General features: G+C 42.8%; 1 protein-coding gene across 3 annotated transcripts in view; it reads right to left on the bottom strand.

The window, feature by feature from the left end:
- Positions 1-27,249, bottom strand: part of NUP214 (nucleoporin 214) — a 98,572-nt gene that overhangs the window by 16,374 nt on the left and 54,949 nt on the right. For all 3 annotated transcript variants that reach the window (XM_036117073.2, XM_036117074.2, XM_078061902.1), the window contains 6 exons: positions 24,593-24,668; positions 22,964-23,042; positions 20,066-20,156; positions 17,783-17,844; positions 13,827-15,641; positions 11,770-11,840 (listed from right to left, as the gene is read on the bottom strand). In XM_036117073.2, the coding sequence (XP_035972966.2) occupies positions 11,770-11,840; positions 13,827-15,641; positions 17,783-17,844; positions 20,066-20,156; positions 22,964-23,042; positions 24,593-24,668 (2,194 nt within the window). The remainder of the gene's footprint in view (positions 1-11,769; positions 11,841-13,826; positions 15,642-17,782; positions 17,845-20,065; positions 20,157-22,963; positions 23,043-24,592; positions 24,669-27,249) is intronic.

The raw sequence follows: 27,249 nt of genomic DNA, 5'->3' as shown, positions 1-27,249 counted from the left end.
GACACAATGCCAGGGGCAGGAAAGCCAGCCCCTCAAGAGTTCCCCCAAATGAGAAAGTTTAAAAACATTTCTAGGCGATTATGAATACGACTTATTTTGATTCTTCCAGGATTTGGCTGAACTCATCAGCAACTGATGAAAAGTGATTTACACTGTCTTTTCTCCCAATTTGTGCACTTTTATTTCATAATGACTTTCCCATACTGCAGAAATAAGCTTAAATTAGCTCCATTGTTGAAATGATGACCATAGCTGAATTTTGTCCAAGTCTGCAAATCTTATGCTCAGAGGATGCTACTAACTTAGGGCGCGTGCTGACTCAAAGCTGTCTCAGGCACCACACACTTTATTTCTGTTTGGAAATTGGTTCTCTAAGGAAGACCAGCGTAGACTTGAGGGACCATTAATATTAGCTCTGCGTGATGTCTTCTTGGCTGATGATGTAGAATAAGATAGGCTTTTAGAAATGGGTCACTGTGGGGGCGCCTGGGTGGCTCAGTCGGTTAAGCGTCTGCAGACTCTTGACCTCAGCTCATCAGGTCTAGATCTCAGGGTCATGAGTTCAAGCCCCGCACTGCGCTCCACACTGGGTATGGAGCCTACTTCAGAAAAAAAGAAAAAGAAAGAAAGAAAAGAGAGAGAGAGAAATGGGTCACTGTGCACAGGAACCTTATAGAAGTGTCTTTCAAAGATGGACACAGAGGTGCAAAAGTCCATCCCCTGTAAAATGGGAATAATGAACTACCCACCTCAAAACAGCGAGTCAATTAAATATGCTGAGAAGTGTGATGCACCTTAGTATAGCGCCTGAAATATAAGCACAGGCTCAGAAAACAGCTGCTGTTTAGTATTTTAACAGTGATAGTAACAGACCAATGACTGAGCACTTTCTAGCTAGAGCCAGGCATTTTTCTAACACTTCATACTTAAGTCACACCTCCAGGGGGCCACCTCTGAAACCCCTCAGGGCATCCCCTCAGGAGCACAGCCACCACCCTGGTCTGAGCCACCTAACCTCGACTTCTCACCTGGACTACACAACTTAACGGACATCCTGCTTCCACTACAATCTATGTTCACACTGCAGCTAGGATAACATCTATGAATGGCAGTCAGATCATTAAACTCATATTTAAAAATTCTACAAGACCCTACACGATCTGGCCCCTGGCCACCTCTGACATCATCTTTTATCATCTCTCCTCCCCTCTCCCCCCAACATGGTCCAGTTAGCCTGGTCTTTTGTACTTGAATACAACACGCTAATTTTTACTTGAGGGTGACTGTACCTAAGGCACTTAATACTTGTCTCTAACTCCCTCTTTTCTCCCCCTAAATTTCTTTAAAACAACAGTAAGTTTACTACAACCATTTAATGATGAGTAAGAGCTTTTTAAAACCTGGAATCCAAATCCAATCATAAAAGCTTTGATAACCAGTAGCCAGACTTTGAAAGGAAGGAAGACATGGCAACGAATCCATGCAGCATGTAGAAAATATCAGACGTTGTAGCTGACTTCCATGCATCAGACTGGAACAAAGTCAACTGCCAATATGTGGATATTTGCACCCTACCAAAAAATGGCAATTTCAGATGGTTTAACCTAAATTGTAAAAATAGGATTTGAAAAATGACTATCTAAATGAATAGAAGGGAATCACAGAAGTGAATGCGAATTGATAGCTACTGCATCCTCATAAATAGGTTAGAGAGAGTCCCGTTCATTGTAATTGCAATACATTATAATAGTTTTAAAATTTTAAATTACGGAAAATCTCAAAAGTGTACAGAAAGTAGAAGAATATAATGCTCCTACCCCATGCCCATCACCCAGTTTCAATGAATGCATGGCCAGCTGAGTTTTATCTATATCCCATCTACTTCCCCTCATCTTTTATTAGCATGAAGCAAATCCTAGACATCTTATCATTTGAACCATTGATTTTTCTAGTATAATCTCTAAAACATAAACCATAACCTTACTATTATCATGCCTAAAAAATTAACAATAATTCCTTAATATCATTAAATAGGGAGGTAGTGTTCAAGATCCAAGCTCATAATGTTGCCAAAAAAAAAAAAAAAAATCAAATCTGAATCTCCTCAAGCCTCCAGACCCAACCCCCACTTCACAGGAAGTTAACAAAGGACAGGGGACCAAGTTAACCTAGGAGCTGTAACACAGGAATGCAGTCAGCAATCAAACCATAGGAAATTCTACAGAACAACTGAATTATGAGAAACAACAAGAGGAAGAGAGACACAGAAGGGTTATCTATAGAGAGAGACACTCAGGAGACCTATCAAGCGGTCTCAACGTGTGGACTGGATTTGATCCTAATTCAAAGAAACAAATATAAAAAGGAAAGGGAGACACTGATGAGACTTCCTCAGAAAGGCATTTCCTGACTATGTAACCTAAATCCTTCTTCCTGATTACTGCTTTATTCTCTTCATAGTACTTAAAACTCTCTGAAATTAAACTATTTTAATAAGGACTCTCTCCATCAAATGTGATCTTCCAATCCGTGAACACTGGATATCCTTCCATTTATTTAGATCTTTAATTTCTTTAAACAATGTTTTATAGTATTCAGAGTATGTTTTACACTTATTTTGCTAAATTTATTCCTAAGTATCGTACCCATTTTGATGTTATTGAAAATGGAATTTTCTTACTTTCACTTTCAGATAGTTCTTTGCAAATGTATAAAAACAGAATAGGCTTTTGAAATTTTAATCTTGCATCCTGCAACTGTGAACCCATTTATTAGTTCTAACAGTATTTTAGTGGATTCCTTAGGATTTTCTATATACCTAATCATGTTATCTGCAGATACAGAGTTTTACTTTTTCCCTTCCAATCTAGATGCCTTTTATTTCATTTTCTGGCCTAACTGACCTGGCTAGAATCAACATATGCTTTTGAGATTCATCCATATTGCTGCATGCATTGGTCATTCTTCCCTTTATACTGCTGAGTAGTATTCCATTATAGGAGTATGCTGGTGTTTACTATTCTCCTGCTAGACATCTAGACTATTTCCAGGTTTTGGCTGTCATAAACAAAGCTGCTATAAGCATTAAGTCTTTTTGCGGACCTAGGTTTTCAGCTCTTTGGGGTAAATACCTAGGCCTGGAACTGCTAAACCACACAATTAGTGTTTATCTGACTTAAATTGCCAAATGGTTTTCCAAATTACCATTTTATAATCCCACCGGCAACACATTAAGAGATCTATTTGCTCTAATCTCCACATTTGGTTTTGTTAGCTCTTAAATTTTAGTATTTCTAGCAGCTTTGGAGCAGTGTCTTATTGTGGTTCCAATTTGCATTTCTCTGATGACTAATAATGGTGGGCAAGTTTTCACATGCTTATTGGCCATTCATATACGTTGTAAAGTATCTGTCTCCAAGTACTTTGCTTAGTTTTTAAAGTTCTTTATATATTCTTTTTTAACACTTTATTTTTTTAAAGATTTTATTTATTTGAGAGAGAGTGAGAGAGAGCATGAGCAGGGGCAGAGAGAGAGAGTGAGAGAGTATGAGCAGGGGCAGAGAGAGAGGACAAGTAGACTTCCCGCTGAGCAGGGAGCCTGACTCGGGGCTCGATCCCAGGACCCGGAGATCATGACCTGAGCCGAAGGCAGACGCTTAACTGACTGAGCCACCCAGGTGTCCCAAGTTCTTTATGTATTCTTTATGTATTCTGGACAGAAGCCCTTCATTTGATACATGTATTATAAATATTTTCCCCCAGTCTATGCCCTGCCTTTCATTTCATAACATTTTGATTAGCATTACTTTCTAATTCTGATGGACTCTACTTTTAAAATTTTCTTCTTTTATGGTTAAGTGCTTTTTGGGTTCTAAGAAATATATATATATTTTTTAAAAGACTTAATTTATTCAACAGAGAGAGAGAGAGAGATCACAGGCGGGGGGAGGGGGGAAGGGAAAGGGAGAAGCAGGCTCCCGGCCGAGCAGGGAGCCCAATGTGGGGCTCGATCCCAGGACCCTGGGATCACGACCTGAGCCGAAGACAGACACTTAACCGACTGAGCCACCCAGGCGCCCCTGGGTTCTAAGAGATCTTTACCTCATAATGGTTTCATAACAGTGGCATTGACATTTGGGCTGGATAACTCCTTGTTTTGGAAGGTTATGGAATGTTTAGCAGCATCCCTGGCCCTAGATGCTAATAGCATCCCCTACTCATGAGGACCAAACAGGTCTCTGGACATTGCAATTGTGAAATTCCTCATGGGGGTGGGGAGTGAAATTGATAGCATTTGAGAACCACTGGTCCACGCGAAGGGAGCAAAGATATTCTCTGCCTTTTTGCTCTGATTGTCATATATTTAACATCTCCTCATAACCATACAAAGACATTGTTTTCCCCTATGGCCTGAATCTTTTTAGCTGCTTTAAAATTTTTCTCTTTGTATTTAGTTTTCAGAAGCTTATCTATGATGTGTCTAGGTGTGGTCTTCTGCTATTTATTCTGTTTAGGGTTCACAGAGTTTCTTGGGATTTCTGGATCCTTGTTTTTCAATACATTTGGAAAAGCCTGGCCATTTTTCTTCAAATATTTTTTGTCTACTCCATTCTGTCTCCTCTCCTCCAAGGACTTTGGTTACCAGTAAAACAGACTGCCTGATACTATGTTACACAGGTCACTAATGTTCTGCCCAGGGGTTTTCTCAGTCTCTCCAAGTTTCACTCAAAAAATTTTGTTTACTTATATATATATTAATTTTAAGTAGGCTCCACGCCCAACATGGGGCTTAAACTCAAAACCCTGAGATCAAGAGCTGCACACTCTACCAACTGAGCCAGCCAGGGCCCCCATTCTGAGCTTCGTTTTAGATAATTTCTACCTGACATGTGTTCAAGTTCATTGTTCTTCTGTAGGACTCACTCTGCTGTTATGCCTGTCTAATAATTTTTTATTTCAGATACTAGATTTAAACTTCAGATACAGATCAAGACTTTCTATTTATTTTTATAATGGCCAATTCTCTGCCGAGATTCAACCATTTTCTTCTCCTCTAAATCCTTGAGCACAATAGTCACAATAGTTATTTTAAAGTCTCTGCCTGCTAGTTCCACTATCCAGATCATCTACAGGTTGTTTCTTGCTGTTTTCTAAAATACAATTGTGGGTGGCCCCTTTTATTTTTGCTTTTGTGTATGTTATATATACTATATATGCGACATGTGTAAAATATATACATACACATATTTTTTGGTATACGAGACTTTGCATGTAGAACAGCGGTGTGCGGACTGAAGAACACGGTTTTTCCTACAGCATGAGAGGCCTCTCTTTCATCTGTATCCCAAAGTGAATATGCAATTATTCACATTTCACTAAGTGTTGAGTTGATCTGGAAACGAGTCAAAGATTGAAGAATGAACTTACCTCTGTGTTTGCTTAGGGTTTAAGTTATTTGTCTTAAGGTTGAGCCTGGAGCCAGGAGGCAGGTGGGCTGCAGTGTTACCTTTGGATTCAACAGTTCTGGGCAGTGAGACATTGCAGGACTGCGCAAGTTCTTTCTGCTTTTCAGTCCTGCCTTTACTTTCTTTCTCTTAGCAAAAGTGGGGGAGGGGTGGATAGGGAAGATTTTTATACTGAACAAATTACTGTTGTACTTGCAAGTCTTTCAGACCCCAATCTGTTTTTTTTTTTTTTTTTTAAACAAAACAGCGTTATTGGGATATAATCCATATACCATAAAACTCACTGATTTTCAAGGATAAAATTCAATGGTTTTTGGTATATTAACATTATTAAGTTAAAATTGCGGCAAAATATCATTTTGTCATTTTAACCACGTAAGCATACAATTCAGTGGCATGAATTATATTCACAATGCCGTGCAGCCATCATCACTACCTACTTCCAAGATTTTTTTCATCACCACAACCAAAATTCTCAACCACTAAGCAGTAACTTCCATTCCTCCTAACAGCCACTGGTAATCTCTAATCTACTTTCCTACTCTATGAATTTACCTATTGTAAATACTTCATGTATGTGGAATCATACATTATTTGTCCTTTTAGGTCTGGCTTATCTAATTTAGCATAATGCATTCAAGGTTCATCCATGTGTAGTATGAATCAGGACTTCTTCCCTTTGGAAGGCTGAGTAATATTCCATTTTCTGTATAGACCATATTTTGTTTATCTAGTCATCTGTTGATAGACATTTGGGTTGTTTCCTCCTTTGGCTATTGTGAGTAATGCTGCTGTGAAGACTGGTGGAAAGTGTGTCTTTGACTTCCTGCTTTCAATTCCTTTCGGTATATACCCAGTAGTGGAATTGCTGGGTCATATGGTAATTCTATGTTCGGCTTTTTGAGGAATCACTGACCTGTTTTCCACAGTGGATGCACTATTTTACATTTCAACCGGCAATGTTGGGTTCCATTTTCCCCACATCCTTGTCAACACCTATTACTCTCAGGTTTGTTTGTTTGCTTTTTAAATTATAGCCACCAACTGGACGTGAAGTGGTATTCTCATTACGGTTTTGATTTTCATTTCCTAATGTTTAACAGTATTGGTCATCTTTTCATGTGCTTATTGGTCATTTATTTTGCTTGCTCCCATTGTTGCCAATAACTTCTTCTGGCTTCTTCTCTAGCCAGTACATATCTTCCTCAGTCTTCAGCAAGGCCTCTCTTCCACTTCCCAAACCCAGACCTGACATGTGCCCCCAGATTCTGCTATACCACCTCACCTACAACGGGCTCCCCTCTCTCTGGAAATGAATTCCACAAGGTTTTCTGCCACTCTTGAGTCCCACTGTGACAGATTATATTTTCCAAAGATGGTCACAGCAATATTTCTAGACTCATGTGCTCTTCTAAGAGGTGAAGTCTATTGCCCTGCTTTTACACCTGGATGGGATTTTATGACTGCCTTGAACAAGAGAATGCAACATAAGTGATGCTCTGTGACTAGGTCATAAAAGTTATATATTTTCCGCCTGGCTCCCTTTCTTTTTTGAAATTTCTCCTTGGAATCCGGCCACTACATTGTGAGGAAGCGCCGGCCACACAGAGAAGCCAAGAACTCCAGTTCAGTTCTGAGCCAATAGCAAAACCAACCACTGGATATGGATATATATATGCCACTAGGTTTGGGGGTCAGGTGTTCCACAGCACCAGAAAATTCCAATATCCAAAGGATAAGTGTGATTATCACACTATCTGGATTTTGCTTTGTGTTGTAACAGGAGTTAAGGTCTTCTGCATCCTAGCCAGAATCTGCCTTGTATCCTTAGATATTTCTGGGAATACTCCTATCAACTGAAAATTCATTCATTTTTACAGTGCTTACCATGTGCTAGACACAGTCCTAAGAACTGAGGATATAGCAATGAATACAACACAGAAGGCCCCTGTCATCAGAAAAAAAATTACTGACTTGAATTTCTGGCCCCTCCAATTGCAAACATAATTTCTGTGACGGAAGAATATGGGGGTGGGGGGGTGGGGAGGAGAAACCAATATAGAGTTGATCACAGTAAGTTTTCTGTCTCTTAGCTCAACATCATGCCTGTGAGTCCCCCATGCCACTCTAGTTCAGTCATTGTCATAGCTGGATAAAATTCTACTATAGGGACGCCTGGGTGGCTTAGTCGTTGGGCGTCTGCCTTCGGCTCAGGTCATGAGCCCAGGGTCCTGGGATCGAGCCCTGCACCAGGCTCACTGCTCAGCGGGAAGCCTGCTTCTCCCTCTCCCACTCCCTCTGCTTGTGTTCCCTCTCTCGCTGTGTCTATCTCTGTCAGGTAAATAAATAAAATCTTTAAAAATAAAATTCTACTATAAAATACTACAAATTCATCTACCCATTGGAATACTGGTCAACATCCAGTATTTGGTTACTAGAACCAGTTTTTGGTTACCAGAACACTGTGGCTATGAGCACCCCTATATCCTGGGGCTTGTGTGCATGAGTTTCTCTAAAGAACACACCTAGGAGTTGGAATTGCCAGTCTCCGTTGGATCATGCCAAACTATTTTCCAAGGTGGTTGTACCAAATGACACCCTGGCCAGGAGTGAATGCAAATTTCCTTTGTTCTGCATATTCGCTGGCATATGGTATCATTGGGCTTTGAATTTTTGCTGTCGTATAGGTGTGTATCTCTTTGTTGGTTTAATTTGTATTACTAATTGACTGTGTTTCTTGGTCTTCTGGCTAACCCTTATTTACTTATTATATTTTCTTATTTCTCCTTCTTTAAAAAATTGTGATAAAATATACATAAAACTTACTGACTTCAGCATTTTTAAGTGTACAATTCAGTAGCATCAGGTACGTTCACAATGCTGTGCAACCCTTTTTTAAATGAAATCTTCTGCCTATTTTCTTTCTATTGTGTTTAAGTTCACAGATTTTATGTGTAGAGAGCTCAGTGAATTTTGACATATAAGTGTTGTAACAGATCAAGATAGAAAACGTTGTTTTAGAACTTTGGAAGGCCCCTCTGTACCCCATGTTTAATGCTCTGAGAGTAACCACTATTGTAATTTCTATCATGCTAAGTTTTGCCTGTATTTGCCTCTTTAGGAAACTGTAATCCAACACTATGTATTCTCGGATCTGGCTTCTTTCATTTAACACTGCGTCTGTGGGACTTACCCAGTTTGTTTTGCATACGAACAGTACATTTGATTTCACTGCTTTGCAGTATTCCACTGTATAAATATACCGCAATTTAATTATCCATTCTTCAGCTGATATGCATTTGGGTTGTTTCTTGTTTTTAGTTATTATGACTATACCTTCTAGTGAATATAGGCCCTCGTTTCTGCTGGCTACCTATCTAGAAGTAGATATGCTGGCTCAAGAGGAATTTTTTGTGTATCTAGTTTTGATAGTACCAGGTGGTTTTCCAAAGTGGTTATATGGATTTACACTGCCTTCTCCAACATGTGAGAGTTTCTTGTTGCTATACTCCTCACCAATATTGGGTATTGTCAGCCCTTTCAATTTCAGCCACTTTGGTGGGGGTGTACTTGTCTTTTCTCTTTTTGATTTGTATTGTTTATATATTCTGAATACAATTACTCTGTCAGTTTTATAAGCTGTAATTTTCCTATTTCATGGCTTGTTTTACCCTAAAATTAAGAGAGCCGTAATTTTAGTGAAATCAAATTTTCCTTTTGCCTCAAGAACATCCTTTAGAATTTCCTTCAGGTCTGCTAGGCATAAATTCTCTCAGTATCTGTCTGAAAAAGGTCTTGATTTCCATGCACTCTTTAAAGATGTTTTTTTGTGGGGTTTAGAAATTCTAGGTAGCTAGACTGTCTCTGGCTTTCACTGTCACTGTTGAGAAGTCAGCTGTGAGTCCAACAATTGCTCTTTTGAAGGTAACCCGTCTTTTTCCTGAGTGCTTTTAACATTTTATCTTTATAGCTCTGCAGCTTCACTGTGATGGGTCTTGGAATCCATTTCCTTTCACACGTTCTGCTTGGTGTTTGCTGTACTTTTGAATCTGTGGGTTACTGTTTTCTACTGGTTTTAGAAAGGTGTCTTTTTCTCTCATATTGTCACACATCCTTTCTCCTTCTCTTCTCTGATTAAACATGTTAAATTTCTCTTTTAAGATTTTGCTCTCTCTTGTGTATTTTCCATCTTTTTTGCTCTCCGTGATGCATTCCAGATAACTTAATCTGACCTGCCTTCCAGTTCAAGGGCCACCAAACTGTAGTCCGTGGGCTCAATCCAGACTGCTGTCTGTTTTTTTTTTTTTTTTAAAGATTTTATTTATTTATTTGACAGAGACACAGCGAGAGAGGGAACACAAGCAGGGGGAGTGGGAGAGGGAGAAGCAGGCTTCCTGCTGAGCAGGGAGCCCGATGCGGGGCTTGATCCCAGGACTCTGGGCAGACGCTTAATGACTAAGCCACCCAGGCACCCCTGCTGTCTGCTTTTGTAAATAAAGCTTTATGGAAGCATAACCATGCTCATTCACTTACTTATTGTCTATGGCTGCTTTTGTGAAGCACTGAGTAGCTGTGACGGAAACTGCTATATGTGGTTCTCAAAGTCTAAAATATTTACTATCTAGCCCTTTACAGAAAACGTTTGCTGATCCCTGTCTACTATGCTACCGTTCTCTTCAGTTGGGTCTAATCTGCTGGTTTTAAATTTTAATTATATTTTTCTAGAAGTTCTACTTGGTTTTCAATGTAGCTATGACACTTCTTATCTCCTATTCTTTACCAGTATGTTCAAGTTTGCCTTTTATTTCTACTGAACATGTAAAAACAGAGCTGTTCTATATAGTCTAGAAGTCTATGCAAATGTATGTCTGCTGTTTATCCTGGCCCTTGCTCATAGTTCTTTGTTTCCTTTTGTGATTAATTTAGGTGTGGGAATCAATGTCCTTAAAAACTGTCCAAGGACTAGAGTGAAGTTACTTTTCTTCAAGGTGGGTCTGTGCTGCTTTTGCCAGACATCTGCAGACACCACCATCCTAGGATCCTGCCAGGCTATATTCATAGGCGGAGACCAGTGAATCTGGAGTCCCAGCTCATTGTGGGGCAGGGTCTCTCTTAGACTCCCTTCTTTGTGCATATCTCAGTTAGTGATTTCTGCCCCTTTGCCCTTTGGGGTTATTAAAATAGGAAATTACAATTTCCTCAGATTAATAAATGCCCTCACTTCTATAGGTACCCATTTTCTTTTCATTTGGCTTGGTAAAATACCTTGTTAGCTTGCCAGTGCTTTGAAAACTATGGTTTTTATGTTTTATCTACCATTTTTAGCTGTTTCCAGTGAGGAACTTGGTTTACAGGACTTAACCTGCCATTACCAGCTCTGAAGTTTCACTTCTCCCTGCCACAGATCACGGACCAGGGCAGAGCCCATCTTTGAAGGAAAGGGAGCACAAAGAAAACGTCTTCCTGCAGATGTGGCAGAAACACACAATACGTCTGCTGCTGTGTTAGTTAACGGACACGTGCTAAGCTCACCTTCAGAGAGCCATCACCGTCCCTGATACGTCAGAGGACCTTTCCTCAGAAGGACTCCTCGAGGGGTTACTATGACCTGAAAGCTGCTGGCACGTGATGTAACAACACAGTCCCTCTCTCTGGGCCCTCGCCGTCCTCATCTGAGGAATGGGGACAATAACAGCCCCTATACCTCACAGAAGCACTAACGATCACACGAGTCCATTTTTGTAAAGCACTTAAAACTGTGCCCACACGTACATAACCACTAGCTGTACAAACTCAAACAACTCAGGTCACCAAAAGGAGTGCGTACAGCTTAGTCCAGGGGCCATATATGGTGTTGGTTACATAGTCTTCTTTTCGTTTAAATAACCATTTAAAAGGGTAAAAACTATTTTTAGCTCCAGGATCTTAAAACACACACACACACACACACACACACACACACACACACACACACGAAGGCTGAGGAGCGGATTAACCCCATGGACTGTAGTTTGCCAACCCCTGCCCTAGCAGAACGGGCAGAAGATGGATGGAGATTAGGCACTGTGCTTTTTAAGTGCTTTCCTAGAGGACTGTCAAAGAAAGGTCAAAACTAGTGATTCTCTCCAATCAGAGGCTGACATTTCGGCCTCCCCAAGGGAGTTAAAGAAGGCAGAGCTTGAGAACCCCATGAGGCTGTTTGCTGGCCTCGGGCACACAGTACGAACTGCTTACACTGTGTGGGAACAGTGTGGATGGGTCTGCTACATGTTGACGCGAAGGGAGGCAAACATACGTTATTTACCTGGCCAAAGACTGTTCCGCCAGTGCTGGCTGCTTGACCAAACAAAGAACCAGTATTACTAGACCCAAAACCTGTAAAAGAAGAAGAAAACAAGTTTAATTTGGATGACTCCTTCACAACATCAAGTATTTTTTTTGTCTTTAAATGGCATTCAGGTGTACTAAGATACCTAATAACAAATCAACTCATGAATAAAATCTGTTTTCCTTTATAGGCAATGGAGAACATTATGAGTAAATAAAGACCTTTGGTCATTGCTAAGATTTCATACTAGCATAAATTCCCAAATCCTGAGGACCGAATCCTTGTCTCCTACCAAACTCCAGGTGCGTAGGAGCTGATAATGGTGGTACATGCACGGGGTAGCTTTTCCTGAGACTTAGCTGTCAAGGAGTCTTCCCAATGACTGACTTAATACCATGAATATTTTTACTCCCTGGTTTCCACTGTTCTCAAATGCAGGTTCTTTTTTTTTTTTTAAAGATTTTATTTATTTATTTGACAGAGAGATAGAGAGCACAAGTAGGCAGAGAGGCAGGCAGAGGGAGAGGGAGAAGTAGGCTTCCCGCAGAGCAGGGAGCCCGATGCGGGGCTCGATCCCAGGACCCTGGGATCATGACCTGAGCCGAAGGCAGCCGCTTAACCGACTGAGCCACCCAGGTGCCCCTCAAATAGATTCTTTTGGGGTAGTTCATCTTTCTTCTGGGTGGTGTTAGATGGTTGAGGCACTGGTCTGAACAGGGCCTGGGAAAACCAGGCGGGACTGTGTATTTTAACCAAAGAGCCCCAGACAAGGAGTTAGAAGGCTGGAGTTCCATTCTCATCTCTGTCACTGATCTAGGTAGGTGAGCTCAGGCAAGTCTCAATTCCTCCACCAGAGCTGGAGTAGACTGCTCAGGTACCTTTCCACATCGTTACTAGATGAAAGATTTCTTCAGAGGTTCTCAATGTGTTCAAATAGTTTGATTCTACTTGTGTGTAAGGGATTCTCAAGTTCAGGCTGCAGAAAAAAAGGACGCAGCCGAGGGCGTGTTGAACACCCTTCTCTGCAAGACTCCTCAGGCTTTTCCCCCTGCCCACTCTCTCCACTATGTCATCACATTTCCCATAACTCCCACAGGCCAACAGGGCAGCAGGTAGATCTCAGGACTCTTTCAGCCCTGTGTCCTTGTAGCTGAACTTAGTGGGGGCTTAACAAACGTTTGCTGAAGGAAGGAAAGAAAAAATTTCCTTCCTGATAAATTGAGCCATTTTCAAATAAATAATCACCCAATGAACGAATGAGCAGTTATTTATAATCTTGCCCACCAAGAAATCATTAATCCTTGTTTCTCCCCCCAGAGCCTAACTGCTGAAGAAATGCCTTTCCTAAGATAATGATCAGAAAGTGAAACTTGGAAACTGTTTTCAAATTGTCCTACTGATAACTTGTGGAAGTAAAAGCAACTGCTAAAATTGGACACGCAACAGTGGATTGTTTTACTTCAAAAAATGGTAACATTTATAGATTTTTAATTACACTGAAAGTAGGAAAAAACACAACTTTTCAAACGTCAGTTATCTGCCCTTCTAGCAAACAACATGGTGTCAGAGGAAGCAGAATACAAAATGCTGGCAGGCAGCGAACCCGGACAAGGCGCTCCGGAGTCTGGCTCTGGCTCCACGGTTAGCACCTCGTGACACTAGATTGGTCTCCTCGAGGCTTGACAGTTTGGGACATAATAGCCTCTAAAGCACCTTCCAAATTTAAAGGTTCATATTTATGAGTCATTCATTACTTGCCATGACCTCAAGCTAAAGATGCCTGTGTTTTTCCCCACGAAACTGGCACTCTCGTGGCTAACAGAGTGGAGAACTTGCTGAGCAGCAGAACTGCAGCGATGGTGACAAGGCCCAGGAAATTCCTGAAGCCGCCAGTGCTCCAAGCACCCTTCTTGAATTTGGAGTCTCTCTTTTGTTTTCCCTTCCTTTCCTTTAATTTGAAAGTAATATAGGACTTTTGCAAACATTTCAAATAATGCAGAGGAGAACAAAGGAAGTCTTCCGTAAATTCTTACCTGAAGCTTGACAAAAGCTAAACCCAGAGGATGATGCTGTCGTGGTGGTGGCTGAGGTGCCACCAAACACAGAGCCTCCCTGCCCAAAGCCGGGACCCTGCCCAAACGCAGGAGGGTTGCTTTGGCCAAACAGCACCCCTCCTGTGCTGGCGGAAGACTGTCCGAATGAGAAGGCGCTGGAGCTACTGGCGCTCGAAGAGGCACCAAAGACGTTCCCACTGGCAGACGTGGAGGTGGAGGACACGGGCTGCCCAAAAGCAGGCACAGAGCTGAACCCAGGCTGACTGAAGGAAAAGCCGCTCGCGGGGCTGCTTGTTGACTGCCCAAAGGCCGGGGCCTGCCCAAACGACGCCTGTCCAAAGACCCCGGGGGCCGAGGTGCCAAAGGCGGGGCTGCCGAAGCCCGAGCTGCTGACCGGCGGCGTGGCGGCCGCCGAGCTGGCTATGCTGCCCGTCTGCTGCGCGAACAGGCTCGGGGCGGTGCTGGCCGCCACCTGCCCAAACATGGGGGCAGCCGAGGGGGCGGTGGCCGTGCTGCTGGGGAGCTGACTGAAAGCTGAGCTAGAGCTAGCAGCGGGTGGCTGAGCGAAGACAGAGGAGCCCGAAGTGGCGGTCCCAAACGCCGCCGTCTCCGTCGCCAGGCTCGGAGCAACGCTGGCAACAGAACTGGAGGTCGTGGGGGGACCTGGGGTTTCAAGGGCCACAGGGACCGCACTTGGGGTCGTCGCTGCCGTGACGGCGGGCTGCCCGGGTGCCGAGAGCGTGGAAGCAGGAGCTGCCGGCTCCGTCTTGACATCAGGGACCGCGGGGGCTGCTGGCGTGGCCTCTGCACCGGGTGCCACGAGACTGGAACTGGACGCGGCAGGGCCGGCGCTGCTGACCGCGGGCTGCGCGAGGGCAGCTTCTTTCTTCCCGGAGTCGGAAGTCTGCAGAGGAGCTGGGGGAAGCGGGGCTGACTGGGGCTGCCCCAGGAGTGAGGCTGCTGATGCTGAGGCCTCACTGCTGTCTGGCTTCTCAGGCGAAGCTGAGGACGTGGCCTCCTCTGTGCTTTTACCAGAGGACATAGGCAGGGTGGGAGCGGATGCTGAACTCAGGAGGCTACCAAATGACAAGGTGGGGAACGAGGTAGGAAGGGGAGCGGCAGTTGTCGCCGACGGAGGGGCGGATGGGGGTACTGTGCTACTCGTCTGTTGGCTTCCAAAGGAAAAACTCGTCTTGCTACCACTTGGGGCCATCCCACTGAAACCGATCACCCCGGAGGATCCTGCACTGGGGAGGGGCAGACTGCCAAAGATGCCAGTCGAGGAACTGCTAGCGCTTGGGCTCGCTGCTGCCGGTGCCCCTGTGGCGGCGGTCACAGAGGAGGTCACAGGGGGCTCTGCGTGCTTCCCTAACACGGGAGGGCCAGTAAAACTAAACCCCGAGGGGACGGTTGAAGTCTTGGTCGGCTGTGCACTAGTCAGGCTTGTGGATGAAGCCTTAATGGCTGGCTTTGTGGAATCATCTGCTTGGCCGACGCGCAGTCCCGAGAAACTTCCCAGGGTCTCTCCGGCCAAAGAACTTGGAAACAGAAGCTCTCCCAACTTGGATGGTGGAGTTTCCAGCTTGCTAGAGTTGTTAGAAAGAGCAATTCCAGAAGGTGCTGGGGGTCGGCTGCTGGAAGGCGCAGGCTCGGCAGGAGAGGCTCCGGCGCTGGGTGGCGCTGTCATCCCCGACAGGGGTGAGCTCTCAGCCACAGGCTCGTAAAAGGGTTTGCCTCCCCCGCCAAATGAGAACGCGTCGAGCTGGTGTGACTCTTTAGCGGGGGGTGCTGTCCCTAGCGAGAAAAAGAAATTAGAAAGTGGGTTGGATTTAGTGACACATGACCCGTCACATTCTCACGGACTGTGTCCAAGCCCAGGTCTCTCTCCCTTTGATACGGTCGGACGGCTATTCCATGACAGTGCCTTTCCTCGGGGAAACAGAGTGAATGAATGCTCTTCCACAGGAGGGCTAGCTCTGAGCTCACAGAGGTGAGAAGAATAAATATCCTTTTTATGACCGCTCCGTCGTAACAAATACACCATCCTATCTAGAAGGCATGAAATTCACAGTGTTACCCCAAAAGAGAAATAAGACGGCATCTTCTCTCATTTTCCCGTGTGTGTTTCCTCAATAACACTCCTGACACTGTGCTCGTCTATGGACCTCTTGGTATGCCAGGGCTTGATCCAAAATGGAAGCTCCTCCTGTGTCTTTCCACTGTCTGCGTCAGTCCACAGACTATTATTTTTATGTACCACAGACTATTGTTTTTATGTACAATGAAGGGCTACGTCCTAGTGCTCACCTCAGTAAGCAGCTCTACAGAGGGCAACATGGACTCGTGGTCAAGGACACGGGCTCTGAAGCCGGGCACTCTGCCACTTGCTGGCTGTGCAACTCTGAAAAAGTTACTTTACCTCTCTGGGCCTCAGGTTCCCCATTTGGAAAATAAACACAGTAACAGTAGCCACCTCAAAGAGCTGTTATAAAGATTAAATGAAATCTAGGTGAAGCCCTGATAAGGCCTGGTCAAACAGTAAGCGGTCAACAAATAAAAGTAACCAAAATTGGATAGTTATAGGTAAAATTAACCTATTATAGTGTTTATTGATATTTCTAACTCCATATTGTTCTTGGGAAGGCTATAAAGCCCCAACTTCCCATGTACAATTTCCTGAAAGACCCTGTTGTATCACTGCTGTTGTACTGTGTTGCTTATGGTTTTGGGTTGTTTCTATTCTCGTATTAACTAAAATGTTTATGAAATTACCCCTGCATTTTATGACTATTTTACTTATGACTTCTGACAGTTATTATTTTATTCCTCTTAATCTTTTTATATCACTGAGTTGTTTTTCCTCTAGAAAGGGGGATGGGGAAGAGATGGGCCTCGAGGGTACTCTGCCCTATCTAAGTGGGCAAAGGTTACAAAAACAGTTCAAGAATTACTATTCTAGAAAGGAAGGAAGGAAACTACCAACGCTTTAAGTGCCACACACAAATCAGGTTTAGGAAGTCTGCCACGCTTTCAGCCCCCTAATCTCCCTCCAGATCTTAAGGGATCCCCTTTTTTACTAAAGCCTCTACCACTTGGGTTGGCACAGAGAAAGGACTCAAAAAATATTTGTTGAATGAACAGATGAAAGATGGTCAATGTCTTATTTATCATAGGGAACATCTGGAAACAACCTAAATGTCCAACAGGTAAATGGGTTAAATAGTTCAAGGCATATATACAAGATAGAAATTATGTAGCCACTACAAATAACATTTATGTAAAATTTCCAGTAATACTGGAAAAAGTCGTAAGAGATGGTGTTAAATGAGATAAAGTAGAAGACAAAACACCCGGAAGGACATATAACAGAAATGCAGTAACTGAGGGGTACAACGCGTGATTCTAGAATACATCACTTTCATAATAAGAGCTTGCTTTTTAAAATGAAAGAAAAATAAACTTAATTACTTAAACTGAGAACTGGAAGGCACTTAAAAAATACATGTGGTTTCTTTACAGGTCCCTAAATTCTTTTCAACATTAAAAACATGCCAGTTGCTGGACACATAACAACACACAGAGGACCAGTGTGTTTGCCAACAGGTTATGCAGGGGAGAAGATGAACAGTCTTTTACAGATAAGAAGATGGAGGGAGACATTTTAATTCCCATGTTAACATCCACATCAAAAGTACAGCCTTGCTTTTCCAGAAGCAAATCCTTTCCTTGTTCTTAATTTAAAAAGTCAACAGAAGTCCTCCCGTTTAGTTTAAATCCAGCTTATTTTGAATGCACAACCTCGACACCGAACTTACTGCAGATGCTTTAAGCAAGACTCAGCAGCAAGGAAAATGTCGACGCATCTGTACGAAAACCCAGCATTTGTTTAGAGGGAACACAAAAGGACGGCTGCGCCCCGCAGAGAGAGACTGTACCTTGTGTGGCAGTGACGTTAGAAGACGGGGTTGGTGTGATTATCCCAAAATTAAAGCCAGTCCTAGGGAGCGCAAGAAGAGAAGTTAAACACCTGGGGCACAATACGGCCCTTTCAATGTCACATTTTACGACTTACACGATCGATCTGCTCGTAGGAACTTACAACTGAGAAGATAAATGACAGCAGGGTGAAAGCATGGATCTCAGAGGTAGTAAAGGGCTCAGAGGGACGGCCGGGCTTTCCACGGCAGAGTCTGGGTGAGGCCCTGTGCCAAGGCCAGCTAAGGAGCTGTCGTGGAAATGCAATGGGAATGTGCACGCGGGCACGGTGGCGAGGGCAGACGGCGTGTCTCATGATGGAGGCAAGGGAGCCGGGCCAGGGAGAAGCCCTCATCACCCACCCCAAGATCAGAGAGCTCGTCAGGAGCATGCCACACTGCCAGGGAGCAGGGAGGAAAGCCTGAAACAGAGGCCACCATCCCTGCTGTCTGGACAGAACTCTTAGTTCTTGGCTGGGAAAATTTGGTTCAAACCATTTCCGGACTCTTTTATCAACCCCTCTCTCCTATTGTAGATTTTCTTTAAACTGTGAGTTAAGACACCACAGCCAAAGGAGAAAATTCAGCGCGTGCGGGAACCAGAAGAGACTATTCACTGTGATAAAAGTTCAAATAGCAAATTTAAAACCACAGTTTTAAAACATAAAGGGCCAAGCATATCAAATATAGTATTGTAAGGATTTAGGTTTTTCTTACCCATCACTGCCTTCCTTGAATGGACAAAGACCATCTAAGAGGATGTGTTAAACATTTTATCATATTTTTAAAAAAATCCTTTCTTTGTCTCAAGCTTGGTGAAGAAATTTTCTCTAATAGAGGTAAGCCATTGACCTAGTGACCCAAACTTTTTCATCTTATCTTAAAAATGGGAAGAAGAATATCCATTTACAGAAGTGAAGATTATTAGCCTTTGTGAAGGTAGCAATAACTCCTGGCACTGACCTACTCTTTAAGATTGGCTCCAAACTATCTTTGAGAAGTATAAAACACAATGATTTACAGTAAAGAAAAAATATTTAACTTCCCCCCCCTCAAATTCTATTCTAACCCCCTCTTTGCTCTTAACGTGTTAGGTTGAACGACTCTTAGGAAACACATTCGCATCAGGGGAGAGACTGTGGTTAATGTGATTCCAGTCACAAAAGCATGAAATGGAAGAGCTCCAGAAGCTTTCCTAATGGAACTGAACATGCAACCCTTCAACGGCAAAAAAAATCTTTGGATAGGTTTTTATCTCTACTCCACAGAGCCTAGCTCCCTGCTGAAGGCCCCTCCCCCAGGGCTCCACACGAGTGTCTCCAGCACAGAGCAGAGGTACTGTCCCTCTGAGGTTAATCAAGGCTCCCGTGGAAAGAAGTTAGAAGACTCTTTCATTTTTAAAAATGACTCAACTTCACAAGTACAGCCATCATTACTTTTAGAAAAATGAAACAGGAACACTTCCCCATATCTATGTAAGACCCAGATTTCCCAATGGCTACTGTTTTTCGTCACCTTCTCTCAGTTTAATGTAGTGACCTCTCAAACAGTAAAGCCAATCCAAACATTACACCTAGCCCCCAAATGGTGTGAGAATGCAAATATGTCAGGGTGATAAGCTAGAAGACCAAGCACAGAATCTGACACAGACCTTCTACCTAAAGAAAAGGAGGCTTATCCTAAAAAACAAAACAAAGAAATATAGTAACACACGTATAAACTTGAACTGAAAAGGGGAAATACAGCTGGCCCTTGAACAATGTGGGGGTAGAGGCACCCACCCCCATGCAGTGGAAAATCTGTGTATAACTTATGACTCCCCAAAACTTAACTACTAATAGCCTTTTGTTGACAGGAAGCCTTATTGAGAACATCAACAGGTGATGAACACATATTATATGCATTATATCCTGTACCTTACAATACAGTAAGCCAGAGAAAAAAATATTAAGAAAATCAAAAGAGAAAAGATATCTACGATACCGTACTGCATTTATTGGCAAAAAAACCCTGCATACAAGTGGGCCTGTGCCATTCAAACCCATGTTGCTCAAGGGTCAGCTGTAGATTTACATTAGAACAATAAGCTGCTGCTACTATCATCAGATGCATTATTGAAGTGATAACAACTCCGGGTTCATATACACTTAGTAAGCAGATAAATATACCTCTGACTGTAAGACTGGGGGAAGCTATCTATAAGGTTGCTGGCGATCTGCCACGAAATTTAAGTTCATTACTGACCCTGCCGGAGAAAATGAGAAAGACTTGCTGAGCTGCCCAGCAGCAGGCGGGGGAGAAGTCACAGCTGTTTCTATCTTGGCTGCCCCTGGCCCTGAAATCGTGGGAAAGAAAATAAGAACATTACAAAAAGCTGTTAGAAACACCATTCCAGTTTGTGATTCCGCACAGCCCCAGCCACGCGATGCCACATAAAGGAGCAGAGCCCCAGCCTGCGGGCCCCACCGTGCTCTCCCGACGGGCCAGGTCAGGGGCCAGGGGAGCGGGTGCATTCCAAACTCGTGTGCAAGGCCTCTGAACTTGCTCATTGGCTCTGTCAGTGTTAATTCCAAACCAACACATGCCCCACCCTCCTTTCCACAAAAGCTATCAAAATGATTCCAGTGCAGTTTAAATTGACTTTGAAAGTAGTTTTATAATTTTATAAGACATAATTTACAATGAAGTTTTGTAATTATGGAAAAGTAATATATACTGAAGAAAAAAAAAATCCAAAGAGAAATAGGTTAATATGTGAAACATCTCTTCAGTAGTGACTTCATGGCCATCTGCTTTCTCCCTACATTCCTATATTTCTCATAGAGAATAGTTTTATATTTAACAAATAGCCTTCTTTTTCATTACCGAAGTATTACATGATTGCTGTAATGCAGAGAAGCGCAGAATGCTAAAAGCGTAATCCAACCTCTTCCCCACGTTCAATTTCACTGTAAGTACTCATGAACAGTTCGGGGTATTACCTTCAATCTCCCGCCTATTGCTCTACTTTAAAAAAGGGAGGGAGAGGAAACACTTTATCTAAAAAGCCCAAACTGGGGCACCTGGGTGGCTCAGTCCGTTAAGCGTCTGACTCTTGATCTCAGTCAGCTCAGGTCTTGATATTGGGTTCCTGAGTTCAAGCCCCAGGTTGGGCCCCACGCCCAGCATGGCACCTACTTTAAAAAAAAAAAAAAAAAAAGCCCAAACCAAATCAAACGTAAGAAAAAGTACATTCTCTTCAAATGAGTCCAAGGTAGATATTAGTAAAATTATTTTAAAAACTACTATAATGTAATGTGCTGTGTATTAAGGATATTCAATGCAACCTTGCTTATAATCTTGAAAAAGCAGAAACAATCTAAACTGTCAGCATAGTACTGGTAGAACTTAACAGGGTGCAAGTCCTAGGCTACAGCTGATACAAGTGAGGTGGAGCTGTGTCAGATCTGGAAAGATGAACAGAGTATTTACTGCAATAGGGGAGGGTTAACATACAGGATATGTCCATTTTTGTTTGAAAAACAACAATGAAGTAACCTTCAAGATATACAAATTAAATCATTAAGGGTTGTTATTTCTGGAATACGAATTTAATGGGCAGCTTCCACTTTCTACATTATATATCTCTTCAATGTAAATTTTTTTGAGCATCTATAATAGTTTTATAATCAGAAAAAACAATGAAGGTATTTTCATTCTTAAAGAACTATAGAGGTTTCAGAAAAAAATTTTTAAAGAAACTTTTTGTAAACTTTTAAATAGTATTTTTCAGGGAAATTTTTCTGCCTCCAAAAGTCCTTTTCCTTTGATTATCCAGCAAGTGAAAAGAGAAGTAAATGTCCAGCAATGAAAGACAGTATTTCACAATCACTGCTACGTGATAAATCTTAGAAATGTCCGGGCAAGTCACGCTAACTGTGTAAGATGTATGTGAAGCAAAGTTTCTTAGATTTCCTTGGTTCTTAAGTTCAGGAGTGACAAAAAGCCCTTCAAAGCAGTCCTTGAAAGAAGTTGGGATACAGGGTCTTTCAAAAACTTTCTAAAACATGAGCCAGAAATGGAAACAAACTTCTTAATTTGATACCTAAATGATTCAGAAGTCTTTGGCAACCCTGCTAAATTTTTCCTTCAGTAAACTTTAGATCCCAGTCCAGAAGTGCTCCGTACCTCCTTCTCAAGGAGAGCGTCCATGGCGACAATGGTGGCTCTGCACTAAGCCATATTCTAGAATACACCTGTAGCGTATACGCTAATGGTTTGCTTGAGTGCAATGATAAACCCAGTATCTAGTCAGACAGCTTTTGAGTACAGAGAAAGTTAGAATGACGGTATGGCTGAGCAGAGATGATGGGAAGCGGGCTGCTGATGTGGGGGGTTCAGTCTCCAACAGAATCTGCCTGGAGACCCACTTGAGAGCATGAATGAAAACAAAGCTGGAGTCCCAAGTGTGGTGAAAACTCAGAGCTGTGGGCGGCACAAGACCCCCAAAGCAGAAAGTAACACATGCCAAATTAAGGGTTATAAAAAAGGTGCCCACAGAAGGAGATGCTGAGGATCAACATCAGGTTATACATAACCTTGTGCTTCAAGGTGGTTTGGGCAACGTGGACCTCTTGGTCAAAGCACCAATGGTGACTACAAAAACTACAAATTTTAGTTAAGAATAACTAAGCTTGAGTGGGTACTGGGAAGTACGTGAGGTCGTAAAATCTGATACTGACATGACATCTACTCTGACATCTTATATTACAACACATCTGTTTTACCTTCTGCATTTTACCAGCTTTGAATTATCACTGTGAACCAAGAGGATTTTTCATCCCTTTTAGTAGAAGAATACAGTTCATGTTCCATTCCCCTCCCCTCTTGATGTTCCAGCAAGGCTAGTGAAGACAACACTATTGCTCCTTTTCAGGAAAAGCATTTCCAGGAAGATTTTTCTCCTACTGTGCTCAAATTTCAGAAGTCTGCAGAGCTGATGAAGGGCTCACTAATTTCCTGGAGATTCTTCATTGACTGAGGCCTTCCAAAGATCTCTTTATTTGATTTCCTATGTCAACTGCCTCTGTGATCTAGAACGCTGAACTGCTATGGGGGGTTTCTTTCACCTCTAGTTTCACTAAAGCAAAAATGCAAACTGACCTGAAGCTTTATCACCAGATGACAACTGACCAGACACTGGCGTGGGCCCCGGAGACTTTAGGGAATTTATTAGAGATCCCTGTAACAGAACACAAGCAGAACATTTATGTGAAACCACTAACCATCCTTTAGAAAAAAGAAACATGTAAAAGGAGAACATCATTTAAAAGTAAGCAAGCATAAATACTTTTATTTAGCTTAATTTTAAAAATCCTTACAATTTTAGTATTTTTATTTATTTTTTTTAAAGATTTTATTTATTTATTTGACAGAGAGACACAGCTAGAGAGGGAACACAAGTAGGGGGAGTGGGAGAGGGAGAAGCAGGCTCCCAGCTGAGCAGGGAGCCCGATGCGGGGCTCAATCCCAGGACCCTGGGATCACGACCTGAGCCGAAGGCAGACACTTAACGACTGAGCCACCCAGGCGCCCCTAAGTGAGTATTTTTAAATGCCTGCTGTGTGTAAGAGTGTATTGGAGGATGGAAATGGGAATATCCTGCAAGCTCCAAGAATGCAGTCTTGCCTATGTGGCTATTTTCCCAGTGCCCAGCACAGTGCCTGGCACACAAGAAGCACTGGATTATCAGGTAGGTGAGTAAGTGAATGGATGAAATGGGTGCTGGCTCACAATAAATTTATAATAAAATAAAAAGCAAAACTGTTTACCTTCTCCATCTCTGGGCAATGTTCCTTTACTCATTTGTTATGACTTAGGCCTACCCAGGTGTCCTCCAAGGCCAAAATGGAACCCTCCAGAATCATGACCAGATGCTAAATGCTTAAATGCCATTTTAAGTCACGGCAAACTAAGGCTCAGAGCCATGTTGAGAACTCAAAATAGGCAAATTCTGATGTTCAATCTCAAACACAATCTGAAATGACTCATCTCAGAGACATGGAGAGTAGAAGAGAAACCAGGTCTTCTTAGGTAAGATTTCAGAGATAGCTTAATCTACCTTTCAGCCATCTCTGATTATTCTTTTCTGGATTGTTTAACTGTTTACAATGTACCCTATATTTGTAAGAAAAAATGTTTATCAGGCAAAAGCCTAAATGTAGACATAACGAACATTACTGAATATGCAATCTCTGAACAACAGACACTGTAGGAGGAAGCCAGAGAAGCTGATCCCCAGGCACTGATCCTGAAAGGTGGCAGTGTAAAAACCACAGACGGGAAGAAGGTACGAGAGCTGGACTCCAGCTCTGGCTCCAGCATTTACTGATCACGTGAGCCTGCATCAGTCACTTGCACCTCAGCTTTTCTTCATCAGTGAAACACATTTGAATACATGCCCTGTTCTACTGCACATGGTTGTCGTATGGGTTAACGAAGATCATGTTAAGTGCAGGTAAATTAGAAACCCAAATAACCCTTACAATGATAAGGTATTAGAATTTTGACCCAAGATGACTAGGTGCAGAATGTCAAATGGCACAAGAAGACAATGTCAGGTCCCGACTGACCTACTGTGTCAAGACCGGCATAAATTATAGGGAAAGGATCACAGTTCTTTGTCGGACTTATAGTTTGTTTAAACAAAGTCAGGACTTAAAACAGTACTGTCTTCAGTTTCAAAGACAGACACTGCAAGGCTGTTCAAAAAAGCAAAAATCAGTAAGTCACCTGCTTAGCCTGGTTAGCAGCTGCTGGGGTCACTGCAGGGTGAGGTGTCTTGGCTGCAGAGTATGGCACCGAAGAACTGGAAAAAAAAAAAAAAGCATATGCTCAAGAAAAAGACATGTGGGTGGAGATCGCATTCATCTTTGAGCCTACCTTCTATCCAATAAATGATACCAATTTTGAGTAGGATATGCCAGGGACCCTAACCAAAGTCATGTGACACTTTTCTGAAGAATAAATTCTTTAAATGAAATTTGAGTCTTCAGCATAAAAGTCAAAGCAGTGAGCTTAAAACTTTTTTTTCTTCCTGAAATCCTAAGAAAAAATGTTAAAACTATTCAGAAGTAGAGCTTTTTCTTATCTGGAGAGTCAGCCTTCTTTATCCTCTCCCTGCCCCCCATCCTAGTTCTAGACTCTGTGGGGCATGCCTGATTCTCTTCTCCAAGCCTGAGAAAACGTTCGACAGGATCCATGGGATGTATGGGAGCTGCTGCGATAAACAGCTCCAAGGTGTTGCTCAAGGAGGAGACTGCAGCCACCCCCTCGAGCCCAGTGCCCCCCAGGCCAGCACACAAGATAATCCAATGCACCGCCTGACCACAGAGCCTGCACCTTCGCTGCCGTCTGAGAAGTAAGTCTATCCACTATTTGTAGAAATGAGATCTTTACCCTGAACGCAGTATGCAGTGAATTGTTTAGTAATTATTTAGTGTTCAAGTATGAGGGAACAGACCCACTTGCTTAATGCAATCATGGATAAAAGCTCTATTCTCGGTTCCTGGGAGCAATTTATGTATCTGTCCTCAGTCCAAAGCTACTTTGACTGTTAAGTATAGCAGTAGTAGCTGTAGGATCCAGTTTTATTTTTCAGAATTCCCCCTAGAGTAGGGAGGATTGCCATTTTTCCATCAAAAAATTAACTTGGAAGAGGAAAGACAAAAATAAGTCCATGCCTCATAGAAGAAAATTATCAAACGATGTAACGATCTTACAAGCTCCTCACGATTCTCTGCTGGATTAACACAGGAGCCTTCCCAAACATTATGAGATGGAGAGACAAGAAAAAATGGGTTGTTTTCAATGAAACAACCCCCCTTTGCTTTTCCAGGAAGACAGAAGAAACTATAAACGTGTTCTCTGAAGAAACACATCTCTGCTCCCCTGAGATGTTCCACCACAGAGAGAAGGAATGTGGGAGTGGGGTTGCTGGGGCTGAGAAAGCCCCGGGCAGACACGGCAGACCTGGGTAAAGATGTGGTTTGAGCTCATAAAAATCACAAGGGAGGGGCGCCTGGGTGGTTCAGTCGTTAAGTGTCTGCCTTTGGCTCAGGTCATGAACCCAGGGGCCTGGGATCGAGCCCCGCATTGGGCTCCCTGCTCCACGGGAAGCCTGCTTCTCCCTCTCCCACTCCCCCTGCTTGTGTTCCCTCTCTCGCTGTGTCTCTCTCTCTGTCAAATAAATAAATAAAATCTTTAAAAAAAAAAAATCACAAGGGAAATGAAAATCTTTCATGCTTTCCCAAAGACGAACAAAAAAGAAATTATAAGTAAAAATAAAAGCAGCAATTTATCCAACCTTCGAATATTTTTTATACCCAAAACTTAGTCATGGCGTGATGGTAAATTAAACCATGCACAAAATAGGCTGAGTACAATTATTGTTCTTGTTGCTTGTGATAATGCTACAAAATCTGTTGGGTGTCCTAAATCCCCAAACACACAACATTAGGAATTCCCAGCACCTCCACACGGGGCCACGTGACAGCCCTGCAGAGAAATGCTGCTCAGCGCAGCCGCTGACAAACCAATCGACTAGTTGGGTTCAGCCGTGATCCCAGAGAGCCGCAGACGAGAAGGCATGACTGAATTCTACTTTATAGCAGTACAGGCCTGAAAGGGATGATCAGAACTTCATTTGATGTGCTCTGTCCCACACCTGGAAACACAAGTCAGAGGACTGCGAGCAGACACGGGCAGGGCACCAGAACTCCAGAGAGACACCGACTGCAGGCGTCCGCAGATGACATTACATTACTGGCGACACTTGAGTGCTGCTTTAGAAATGAGTAACGGGGTTGCACAGGTCACAGAGAGTGGTCCAATTTGGTTCCTGGAGAAAAAGACTTTCCACGGAAGCTAAGTCCTCTGGCTCCCATTCCCCAGACCACTCTGATAAAAATTAAGCAACAATGTAGGTGAAAATACCAAATATCATCAACACAGGAAATGTAACCACAGACCCCTGTCAAAGGCTGCCTTGAATACAGAAGAATCACTCTGCTCTCTGTTGTTTTGTTGTTTGCCACACCCTTTCAGCGCCACCTGCCCACAGAAGCGGGCTGATGTGCCCATGTTGTTAGGGTGTGAGCTCTACACACGATTACAAAACTGAACTGTTAAGACCATGAAGCATTAAAATGTCACGTAGGCCCTTTCTTAGCGGTCCTTTAGATGTTAATGAACTTTAACAAGGTAGATGTACTGTTGTTGTGAAAGGGGCCAACTACTCATTCTTTTATCTATTTCAACATTTTTTAAAGTAAGCTCTATGCCCAACATGGGGCTCAAACTCACGACCCCAAGATCAAGAGTCGCATGCTCTACCGACCGAGCCAGCCAGATGCCTCTATTTCAACATTTTAAAGGGCTTAAAAAACAAG

Source organism: Halichoerus grypus, chromosome 14 (genome assembly GCF_964656455.1).
Source record: "Halichoerus grypus chromosome 14, mHalGry1.hap1.1, whole genome shotgun sequence".
Taxonomy (NCBI): Eukaryota; Metazoa; Chordata; class Mammalia; order Carnivora; family Phocidae; genus Halichoerus; species Halichoerus grypus.
Note: the sequence above shows the minus strand (reverse complement) of the source record. Positions and strands in the feature narration are given on the sequence as shown.